At 38.9% G+C, this 12,070-nt stretch overlaps 1 protein-coding gene and 1 non-coding gene across 6 annotated transcripts in view; both read left to right on the top strand.

Moving 5' to 3' along the window:
• The window catches only part of LOC110102763 (DNA mismatch repair protein PMS1), a 59,529-nt gene that overhangs the window by 43,571 nt on the left and 3,888 nt on the right, over positions 1-12,070 (top strand). For 3 of the 5 annotated variants that reach the window (XM_020831232.2, XM_020831233.2, XM_020831230.2), the window contains 2 exons: positions 1,303-1,406; positions 1,511-1,692. In XM_020831232.2, coding sequence (XP_020686891.1) covers positions 1,303-1,406; positions 1,511-1,692 — 286 coding nt within the window. Of the gene's footprint in view, positions 1-1,274; positions 1,407-1,510; positions 1,693-12,070 lie in introns of those variants that run through there. The other 2 variants (XM_028695103.1, XM_020831234.2) reach the window with 2 other exon arrangements.
• On the top strand, positions 7,049-7,120 carry TRNAR-UCU. Its single transcript has one exon. It is a non-coding gene; the product is annotated as a tRNA-Arg (tRNA).

Genomic DNA, 12,070 nt, shown 5'->3' with positions numbered 1-12,070 from the left:
AGAAAGATACAGGTGGAGTGGCACTTGCGGAGAGACGAAAGAGGTTAGAAGCCCGAGAAGAAAGGTTGGAAAGAGCCCGCAGGATTTTCGGAGGGGATGAGAAAGAAGGGTGGAAAGAGCCCGCAGGATTTTCAAAGCAAACCCGCAGGTTATAGCTTTTCCAAAAATAACATTTTCATAACTCATATTTCAAACATTACAATACCCCTCATATATATAGGTATGAAAGGGGAAGACCAAAAGACACATAACATAAATTTTAACACAAGAAACAAAGCACCATAAGCATAGAAATCCTTCCCCATGCTCACGGAAATCAACCCAAACCAGGAACCGAAGCAGCCACCGCGGGAAACAAGGAGGCCGCACGGAACCAAGGGGCCACGGCCTCGGGAAAGAGCCCAGGCACTAGAAAACCAGCGGCCAGCCAGAATTCCAAGAGGCAAAGCACAAAAAACAATAGGCCATGGAGGAAACCAATGAGTCACCTCATGGGAAAAGACATTTCTTAGAATTCCAAAGGCCGGTTTGGAATTCCAAGAGACAACAATAACTAAAACATAAAAAGCATAAAATTACATTAAATAAAAAGATAACTATGAGCTAAAATCATAGCTAATAATGAGCTAACTTTTAGTTCCATTTAATGAACTAAAAACCAGCTCATAAATGAGCTAAAATTTCAGCTCAATTTTGATTGAGCTAGTAGACTCAAGGAAAGCCAAAATTCATATTATTTTGGACATGGGTTGACCCCCCTTTTGTCTACATCAATACTTCACATCTATCTCCATATTTATGTCTCCATATCTTGAGTGCAAAAATTTTTGTTGTCAATTCTAAATCATTGGTAGGATAATTTCTTTCATGGTTCTTTAATTTCCTTGAAGCATATGACACTACTTTACCATACTACATTAACATGCATCCTAATCCCATCAACAAGTGGGACATTTAAGTAGGTTTTGTCGGCGTCTTTTATTTTTTCTTTCCAAATTTTCTTTGGCTATCCTTATTATTCTTGGGATATTTCTGTCTGTCAATGTTTTGGAATCTTATACAAAATTTATGGTAGCTTTCTTTGATTGGGTAATACATGGTTTCCAAGTTGGACCTGTCTTTTTATATTCTGAAATTGTCATTCTTCTTTTTGTTTGGCATGACTTCAAAACATTAACCTTGGTATTTTCATTCATTCCCTAATGATCTTACATATTGCGTGGCTTGTTGATTTTCTCTCTGTTGATTTATGCGACTTGCACTTTTGTTGCTAGCCTCATAGTTACGTATGCTTCAATTAAGGAAAAACGGCTTTCTTCTGATGGAAGACATGAATGCACCTCCCAGGCATCGATTTCTACTAAAAGCTGTACCATTCAGTAAGAACATGACTTTTGGAGTAGAAGGTAACCAAGATTTGAGCTTTGCCTGGATTATTCAGTTTATATCACTTTCGCCACTTGTACTTGTAAAGGAAATTAAGAGTTGGGTTTCTCCTTCTTTAACGCAGATCTTAAGGAGCTTATTTCTACCCTCAATGATAGCGAAGGAGAGTGCTCCATCATTAGTAGTTACAAAATGGACACCGCTGATTCTATTTGTCCTTCAAGAGTTCGTGCCATGTTGGCGTCACGTGCTTGCCGGATGTCTATCATGATTGGCGATACACTTACAAAATATGAGATGCAGAAGGTAGGCATGTTTTAAAATAACAAAACAAAAGTGTGTCACTTATTTTTGTGGAATTCAAGTAGAATGTTAAATGCTATTTTCTTCTACCGTAAGTGCTGTTTCAATAGTTAAATAGGAATACCAACTATAGTCTGAGATTTGCTAATATGGAATCCTACAAAGATCTTTTAGAGACCCACATTCTCTCGTTAGGCTAGCAAGCATGTTAGTATTTTATGTTTTATTGTTGTGCATTATGATCTTGTTTAGGTTTATTACAGGCATGAATATTGCATTCATAACCTCAAGTTCTTTCCTCTTTCAAAACCATTACGCTGGTTGACAAAGAGATGGGGAATATTCTGTTATATATCTCAGACGCTTTATCTAACTTACTAACAATTCCATTGGCCTAGGTTAATCAGTGGCATGTGATGGCAATAGCTACGAGTTAGGGAGGCTTGTTCATGCTTCTTCCTTTAAATGCCTAGAATTCCCACTTGGGACATCCTTGTGTACCTGCCGTATGGGTTTACTTGTTCCACAAGAAGGTTAGAGTGAGGCTGCTGTGGGGCTCACATCTATGGAGAGGACCTCCACCATTTTGCAGCCGTTGTTACGTGTTCCTCTTGCAGAGGAAACTACCATGCTCTTCCTTCGAGTACATCTTGTGTTGTTCCTCCAGGATCAACTCTTATGTAGGGTGGCTATTTTGCCAAAGTGACCCTGTACAAGTTTTCATGGTTTGCGAGTGGAGTTCTCTTTATGGATGTGTGGGTCTCCGAAAAGATTCTGCTTGGCATGGAACAGAATGCAAAGGGTATGATCGCACTATCCCATAGGACAAAACGGTTGTAGGCCTTTACACTCTACGCAAGCAGGCCAATGAAAGAGCATATGAGATGATGTGAAACAATGATGATAAACAAGAATTGCTTTAAGAAATTAGTAAAATGTGAACTTTGCTTGGCTAAATATAAATGGATGCTTCTTCAAGTTAGATCTTAGAAAACTCCATGAAAGGACTAAGTAACGGCAAGCGATTACAATTGAGATTACTAGGATACTTGCAAAACAACAAAAACAAATAAATGAGTAAAGCAAATGGCAAGTTAACAAAGTCTACAGTTTAATAATTAGATCGTTCACCTTGGGATCCCTCACTCACACTCTTGATAGTGATTGGCTTAGTGGAAGAATATTGCAAGCAAACTTAGAGATGTCACTAGAAGACACGCGATGCCGAGGGTATTAGTCGTCGGGGAAGGGGTCGAAGTTGGAGGAACGGGTGAGCGTTCGGTGATCTTCCACTCTCCCGTAAGTCGTTGTTCGTCAATGATGTCGCTAGATGGAAGAGAATACGGTCGACGTATTCCTCGACGGTGTGATCGAATCCAAATCCAAGGTCAAAAAAAGGGGATTGGATGACGTCGATCTCCCCTTGAGAATTGAACACAACCGTGATCAATTTCCGGATTCTCCATACATGCTTGCTATGAGGGATGAGAGAGTACAAGTGGGGAGAAGAGGGAGAGGAGGTGGCGGTGGAGAGAGAGGCCATCGGTTGGGTAGAGTGGGGGAAGGGTGAGATTTAGTAATCTGAAATTAAATTCAGATTTTCAAAGGTGGGGGAAGAGACTAATTTGAATTTCAAAATTTATCCAACAAGGTAATGGGGGCTGGTGGCTTATGTGGGCATTAATGAGAATTAAATGCTAATTGGAGAGAGGGGGGAAAGGATTAAGGGGGTCGGCCATATAGAGGGGGAGAGGGAGATCTTGTTTTAATTAGGTGGGCTCCAATGGTTAATTATTGGATCTAAATCAAATCTGAAATATATTCCATATTTTGTTCAAATAAACAAATTTCCTAATTTAAGTCCAAGCATTTAGAAAGTATTTGAATTTCAAAATTTGATTGAAATCCAAGTTGGAAACTTCCCTAAATAACTCGAGCTTATTTTAGGAAGGTAATGAAGTCCCCCTTTTGAATTCGAAATTCAAAATAGAGCTAAGGGGAGCCGACGGGTTGGGCCTGGGTGGAAGAGGGGTGGCGGGGTGGTGGTTGGCTGCGGATCTTGATAGGACGTCGGCGGCTAGGGAGTTAATGGAGGCCGGCGGTATGGGGGTTTGGGAAGGGTTCGGGTATGGGGGGAAATTAAAGGGAAGGGTGGCAGTAGGGAGGAGAAAGATGGGTATGAAGTAGATAAATCAAAAGACTAACCGAGAGCTTGGAATTCACCGGCGGCTGTCGGGTATTGCATATCCCTCTCCTAGGGTTCTCTCCACTCAAGAGCTCACAACTTGAGACAAAGAAAAATCTGAAATTTTACTTAATAATTATCATCCATTACAATGCAAGAGGCATCCTATAAATATGCCCAAATGAAAGAAAATAGAAAAGACTTAAGTGTCCTCCTGCTACAACATAGACTCAATTCCTCATAGGGGTAAAATGGGAAAACTCAAATGCAACATAAAACATAAAACAAAAAATACATAAAAAATACAGACTTTGAATCGTAGACGTCGATCCACGACTACGTCGACGGTATACATGTCGAAATCTCTGACTGATGTCCTCATCATTCTCCCCAGGTGGGAGAAAGCTCGACTCTGTCGAGTAAGCATCCCTGAAACTCTCGTACCACTCCAGTAGATCAGGGTTCAACCTCTGCAGCTCATCCCGATTGATCCATGTGTTCTCTGTCTCCGATTTTCCTACCCATTGAACTACATACCTTTGGCAACCACCGTCTTCAGTGGAAATAATTTCATCGCTAAGTATTGCCTCAGTCTTCTCCGCAGTGGGTAAAGTGGGAAGGTTTGGGAGTGGAGGTAGGGTGGGGTTCTCACCATGTAGGGTCACACAAGGCTCAGTATGTAGTGGATTAGTGGGGTTAAACTCTGGACCCTCAGGCTGCAAAATCTTTGATGTTAAATGTAGGTTTAATGTTAAAACCCTCGGGAAGGTCTAGCACATAAGCATTACTATTTATTTTAAATGTTATTTTGAAAGGTCCTGTGCTTCTCGCATGTAATTTCTTAACGGCCCCTTGCGGGAACCGCTCCGGACGAAGTTGAACCATTACAAATTCTTCCACTTCAAATTCTTTAAATCATTTTTGAGGTCTGCATTAAGTTTATAGTTAGCATTGCTTTGTTCATTCTTTTTGTTAATTTCCTTATGTAATTCTTGTAGATGTGATGCAAATGCAGATGCAAACTCAGATGTTCTAAACTTAGGACCCATGGTAATTAAATCTATTGGTTGCTTAGGTTGATATCCGTACACAATTTCAGCTGGACTCAGACCTGTGGTTCGGTTAATGGAATTGTTATAAGCAAACTCGATAATAGGCAACTTAGAATCTCAATCTCTAATGTGTTCACCTACCAAGGTCCTAAGGAGGTTACCTAGGCTTATGTTTACGACTTTCGTCTGACCATCCGTCTGAGGTGGGAAGCGGTGGAGAATTGTAGTTTAGTGCCCATTTTGAACCACAACGTCTTCCAAAAATAGCTAGTGAATTTTACATCTCGATCCGACACAATGGTTTTAGGTAACCCATGAAGCCTGACAATTTCATCGAAATACAATTTGACGATCCTAGAAGCATCAAATGTTTTGGAGCACGGGAGGAAGTGCACCATCTTAGAAAATCTATCCACAATCACACACACGGAGTCTTATTTTCTAACAGTCTTGGGTAAACCTAAAATAAAATCCATGCTAACGTCCTACCAAGGACAGTTGGGTATGGGAAGGGACGTGTAGAGACCGATATTCTGTTTCCTTTGCTTAGCTAGTTGACAAGTATGGCATCTCTTGACCAACCTACTAACATCTCGCTTCAGACTGGGCCAAAAGAATCTATGTTCAATAGTAGCAATGGTTTTTGATTGCCCAAAATGTCCAGCTAAACCTCCAGCGTGTAATTTTCAAACGAGGAATTCTCGAAGTGAGGTATTGGGAATACATAATTTCTGAGATTTAAATAAGTAACCGCCTTCCAATATGAAGTATCTACAATCCGTTCACCTATAGTCGACAATGCAGAATAGGTTCCCTTAAAGTCAGGGCAGGCCAAATAGTCTTCCTTAAGTCGCTCGAAACCTATCACTTCAGTCCTCATTTCACGAGTAATCATCATCCGACGGCTTAGTGCATCGGTAGCCTTATTTTTCGATCCTGCTTTGTGCCTAATCGTATAAATGTATTCATGCAGGAATTCAACCCCACGACCGTGACGAGCGTTGAGTTTCTTTTGCGAATTAATGTAGTGCAAAGCCTCGTGGTCCGAAAATATAACGAATTCTTGCGGCAGCAAGTAGTGTCTCCAATACCTAAGGGACTGAATGATCGCGTAAAACTCCATATCGTAGGTCAAGTACCAGTGTCTGATATCATTCAACTTATCGCTAAAATAGGCAACAGGGTGTCCCTCTTGCGACAAAACTCCTATCCCAATACCAGACGCGTCACAGGTTACTTAAAAAATTTTAGAAAAATCAGGAAGGCGCATAACTGGGGCCTCAATCATTCTCTTTTTGATCTCCTCGAATGCTTTAGTGGCAGATAAGGTTCAATGAAATTCTCCCTTCTTTAAGCAGTCAGTTATGGGTGCCACGATCGTGCTAAAATTTCTAATAAACCTCTGATAAAAGGTGGCCAATCCATGGAAATTTCGAACATCTATGATATTTTTCGATTCAGGCCACTCGTTAATCGCTCGAACTTTCTCGGGTCAGCTGATATTCTTCCTTGAGAGGATATGATAAATCCGAGAAAAGTGACACGATCTGTGAGGAACATACATTTCTTAGGGTTTGCATACAATTGTTTTTCTCATAATCTCACAGGCTTGTCTTAGATGATCAAGATGTTGATCCACCGAACTACTGTAGATCAAAATGTCATCAAAATAGACCACAACAAATTTTCCTAAGAACGGGTGCAAAACTTGAGTCATAACTCTTATGAACGTACTAAGAGCGTTACTAAGGCCAAACGACATAACCATCCATTTGTACAAACCATCTTTAGTTTTAAATGTCGTTTTCCATTCGTCCTCTAGGTGGATTCTGATTTGATGATAACCGCTCTTAAGATCGATTGTAGAAATAAGAGTTGCTCCGGTCATCATATCCAACATGTCATCCAAGCGAGGAATGGGGAAGCGATACTTCACAGTAATCTTGTTGATAGCGCGACTATCAACACACATCCTCAAGGAGCCATCCTTTTTGGGAGTCAGGAGTGCTGAGACAGCACATGGGTTAATAACCCCTAGCCTTCCTAGCTAACGATGCTAGTTCGATTCTTGCTACCCGTTATATATTCATTTCTTAACTTCATATGATATTAGGAATAAATGGCGTCCATTGTCTGATGGATAGGACAAAGGTCTTCTAAACCTTTGGTATAGGTTCAAATCCTATTGGACGCAATTTATTTCTATATATCTATTCTAGATAGAGAATAGAATATAAAAAAAAATAGAAGAACTCTCTTTTCTAAAGGATAAGCTTTCTTTGATAAATTCCTTTTGGAACAGATCATCGGCTTGCTCTTTTAACTTGGCGCGCTCCCCCGGGTTCATACGGTAGTGGGGAAGGTTTGACAATGAGGCTCCGGGTACTAGGTCTATAGAGTGTTGGATGTCTCGCAGAGGGGGTAACTGGTTTGGAAGATCCTCAGGGAAAACATTGGTAAAGGTCTCAATGAGTGGTTGGACCTCTTCTGGGATGGGCTCTTCTAGTTCCTTATTTGTTTCACGTGCCACTAGGGCGTACATGGTGGATCCTCGGTTAAACTCAACTTCTACTTTGCAGTTAAAAGGTGAAACCCTTTGTTAGGTTTAACAGGAGTAGGCTTGACTTCAGTCTTATGGGGTTTCGGTTGGGAGGGTACAAGCTTGATTTTATTGCCGTTATGCTCAAACATGCGGGTGTTTGTCCTCCCATAAATATGGACACGTTGTCGAATAACCACGGATGACCTAGGACGATCTCCGGCTTATTCTCTAGATTGTTTATCTTTCTATATTATTTAGTTCTTAAAATTTTAATTTTAATTACGAGTCGAAGAGTTTTATCCCTAAGAGCCTAGCAAAATTCAAGCAAATGCACATGCAAGAAAAAAACTTATAAAAAGTATGTCATTTCAACTGCGCAAACAAAATAAACACAACAAATCAACAAAATAGTATCCAAAGTGCATGACAAGTGTTATATAATATACATCCCAGAGTACAGAAAAGTAGTGGTGGCCAGGCTCCACCGACAACAACTTGGTGATGAGGACATCGTCAGCAATTTCGACACATGAGACGCCGGAGATAGACGGCCACGTTCATGAGCTGTATTTTTGTCATTTTATGTAGTAATTTATTTGATTTTTATGTTTTTTCTGTTTTTGCCCTTATGGGTAATTAGTTGCTATTGTAGCCCAAGGGGCATTTTAGTCTTTGGTTTTTTTTTTGTCATTTGGAGGCCTATATATATGGCCATTTTCCTATATATGATTAGTTTTGATGAATGAAAAATATTACTCATTGTTCTCTTTGTGAGTGCACTTCTCCTAGATCTCTTAGTGAGTTCGACGGGGAAACTAGATCTCTTTGTGAGTTCAAGATTTCGTCCGAGTTATTTGTGTGGAAATCTGGGTTGAAGTTAATCGAGGTTAGTAAATTCTTAGTCGCTCGAATCCCTTGAATTTTCCCGTTCTTTCTTCTCTTGCAATTGCCGCTGCCTAGGCCTTAGCCGCCCAAGCCACCGGCCAATTGGCTGCCACATCCCGCCGGCCGGCCACCCCACGCCATGACCCACCCCTTGCCCTTCCTCTAGCCACCGGCCGCCCCTTCCATGGAGTTTCAAATTTTGAAATTTCAAATTACCATGAGCCATTAATTGTTTCCTAATTTAGCTCCTTAATTTACGCCATCAATTTAATTGATTTTCAAATTCGAATTTGAAAATCAAATTGTTTAAATTGATTGCCCTCCTAAATGGAAGTTTTCTCTCCTTAAGAAAACTAAAAATTTATTTCATATTTTGAAAAAAAAAAATCTGAAATTAAATTGGTAGTCCCCACTTATTCAAAACTCACCCCCTCTCTCATCCTCATGTGGCCGGCCCCCTTAATGGCCTCCTCTCTCTCTCCTAGTCACCTTAATAGCTCCACAAAATCAGCCCCAACTCCCTCCTCTCATTGCCGCCCCCTTACTTATGGGAATTCAAATTGAATTCCACAATTAAACCCTTCCCTCCTTCCCAAAATCTGAGAAAATTTCAGTTTTTCCTGAAATTATCTCTTCGCATAAAAAAATAAAAAATAAAAAAAAAAATCTCTTCGCATCTCCCACCTAACCGACCTCCCCTATCCCTCACGCAGGGCAACCTTCTCCACTCCAAGCCGCCACCTTCCACCCCCCCCCCTTCTTCTTCTCGGATGCCACCTCAACTCCCGACAAGAATGCATGGCGGAACCCGAATGGAACTTTGGGTTTGTGCATGACGATCAGGATCAAGTTGACATCCTCCAATCACCGTTCTTTGACGTGGGCTTTGATTTCGAGACAATATTGAAGAATACATTAATCGTATCCAGTACACATTAGTTGATGTGATTGACGAGCAAAGATCAAAGGGACGTTGGATCATCATCAGACGACCATCATCTTCCACCACTCCGGCCACCTATCCAAGAACGACAATCTTAGGTTTCTTCTTCCTCGGAGTGACCTCGATTCTCATGTGGAGACTCTTCTTCCGCTAAAGCCTAGACTAGTTGAGCGTATGGGCTCCAAAGGTGAAAGTTCTCTTTATTAACTCGCGGATTCTTGTTTATCGTCGTAGTTTTACAATTGCTCTTTGCATTTTCTTAAATTGTTTGGTTAACCGACTTCGCTCTTCTTTACCTAAGCAAGTTAAAAACTAAGAACTCTAAGGATCAATCGTTGTTATAAGCAATAAATTTATTTTGGATTATTTTGTTAAATCTGCTCTCTTTAATTTCTTTAAACTCCTGAACGGGTTTGTCTCACATCACTTTGGTTATAATCCTATAGAACAACACAAGTATTAAAAAGAGGTATTTTTAGTCTTCATCTTCATCTTTTGGTTTTTCTATGGATCGTCTTCCTTCACTCTTCTTATGATACATCATCAATTGGATATTCAAATGAAAAGAAACTTCTTGTGAAAAGACTTTCTTTTCTTTTTAGATTCCTGATATTTTATTAAAATATCCCATTTTACAGATTTTCACAACTCTATACTTTGAATAAATTACCATCAGAATTATAAAAAGAAAAATCTAGACTCTCCTGAAAGGTTATCCTATGTAGTTATAATCAAACATCCCAAGTAATTATATGATAAAATAAAAATGCTCAAACCAACAATATTTAGCATGCTCTTATTTATTTGAGGGCTAAGCAGCTGAAGCACCTGTAGCAATTATATATTATTTATTTATTTGTAGCCCCATTTTTAGCCCTGCATGAGTATGGTCACCTGTAGAAAACATTATGAACATCCAGATCACTCCTAACCTATGAATAATCTATCTCCCTTCACATCACAGAAAGAAAATAATAATCATCACAAAAAACTAACACAAACAACAAACCAATCAACTCACGTTTCACATGAAAATCGCCACATTGCAGAGACAGAAAGAAAAAAACACCGACTTAACCTAAAGCTAGAAGTCGTGTCCTAACAAACAAATCTAGGTGTGTATAGTAGGTTGTGTGATTTTGGGCATGTCATATGTAGGATAATTTATTCAAGTTATTTGTGATTTGGTTTGTTAAAAGCCAAAAGGAAAATTTTAGTTTAAGTGTTAATGTCTTAAGGTTTATTTTGAAAGTTTGTTTTTAGTGTTTAGTTGTTACTATCTTTGTTGTTCACTGAGGCCATGAGATTTATTTCACCATTTTTGGGGCTAACTTAATAACCTCGTAGGTCTAGGTTACCCAGTAGTAAGCAATTTTGTTAAATTAATTTAGTTTATTGAAAATTAAAGAAAGATGAATTAAATGAGTTATTATTAGTTTAAGGTGTTAATTTAATTAAGTTTGCTATTGACTGGTTTGTGGCATTATGCCATAAGTCTCGAGGTCGAGACCTCCTTAGGACACTTAGCCCTGCAGTTCGAAGTAGTCCATCTTAAAAATTTCATCTTTGGAGTGTTTGTTGTATGTTAAGGGGTTGATTGATTGATTTTAGAAGATGAGTTATAGCTTGATTGGACTTCATGTGAGTTATCGGATTCTGAAATTTTTGTGTTATGATTGGGCTTTCAATAAATCTTATATGTTGTTCACTTAGTTAATTAGGTTTTAATTCATTTGCATTTGACATTAGAGGTGTTTTAAATTAGGTGTGTAATTAATTATAAAAGGATTTAATGAATTAGAGTTTGATCTTTAGAAGCCATTTTTTTATTTAACATGCTTTAGTTTAGGTTTGATCTCTTGATTTAGCCCATATCTTTTGGGTTTGTTAGAGGGTGATTAATAGGTTAGTTAGATTTAGTTCAGGTGTATGTTAAACTTTTACTTTTTAGTGATTATGTCTGTTAGTTATGGTTTGATTAAAAGTCAGGATGCATGGGTGAAAGTTTGCACGTGCCCTTGTTTGGTAAACATAACTATGGTGAGGCTATGAGTTAACTTATGTTCTGGTAATTACTTAAGTTAGATATTTTTTGGTGTTATACATGTAGCTTTTTTAAAATGGCTTTGAGGTTAGTTTTTGGTGGGATTTATCAAATCAAAATTGTGGTTTCATATTTACACCTCAAGCTTGTTCATTATTTTTAAATACACAACTTATTTATTTTTGGTGCACACCCAACCAAAAGATGCTTATCAATTTGAGAGATGCCTTTCTGATCTACATCAGGTGGTGAGTCTCAAGTGGTTTCTTATGAATATCCAACTAATAGTGGACCCGAACTATTTCGGTTGTATTCATTTTGACCTTAAACTTGTCTTATTGTTCAATTTGATTCCTAATCAAAATTTGACTCTTTTGGTTCTTCAGCTTGAATCTTTTTGATAAGTTGAGGGATCAAACTAGAAAATAAGAAGATTTTGGGTTAAAATAAACACACCCTAAATAATCTAGGGCACTTTAGTCATTTTCTCTTAAATAGTGTAATTGTGTAAATAATCCATGATAGCCAAGTAAGCTTTAGGAGACCAAACTCTGCCATGATCAGTTTTCTTCAGTATTCCTTTTCTTTAGAGACAGAATGAGGAAAGGAAGTTTTTTGTGCTCTTATTTTTGGAAGAGAGAGAGAGAGAGAGAGAGAGAGAGAGAGAGAGAGAGAGAGAGAGAGAGAGAGAGAGAGAGAGAGGGAGGGACTCCTATATTTTTGCTTCCAC

Source organism: Dendrobium catenatum, unplaced genomic scaffold (assembly GCF_001605985.2).
Source record: "Dendrobium catenatum unplaced genomic scaffold, ASM160598v2 fragScaff_scaffold_621, whole genome shotgun sequence".
In the NCBI taxonomy this organism is placed as follows: Eukaryota; Viridiplantae; Streptophyta; class Magnoliopsida; order Asparagales; family Orchidaceae; genus Dendrobium; species Dendrobium catenatum.
The sequence above is the reverse complement of the archived record's forward strand: the minus strand, read 5'-3'. Positions and strand labels throughout refer to the sequence as shown.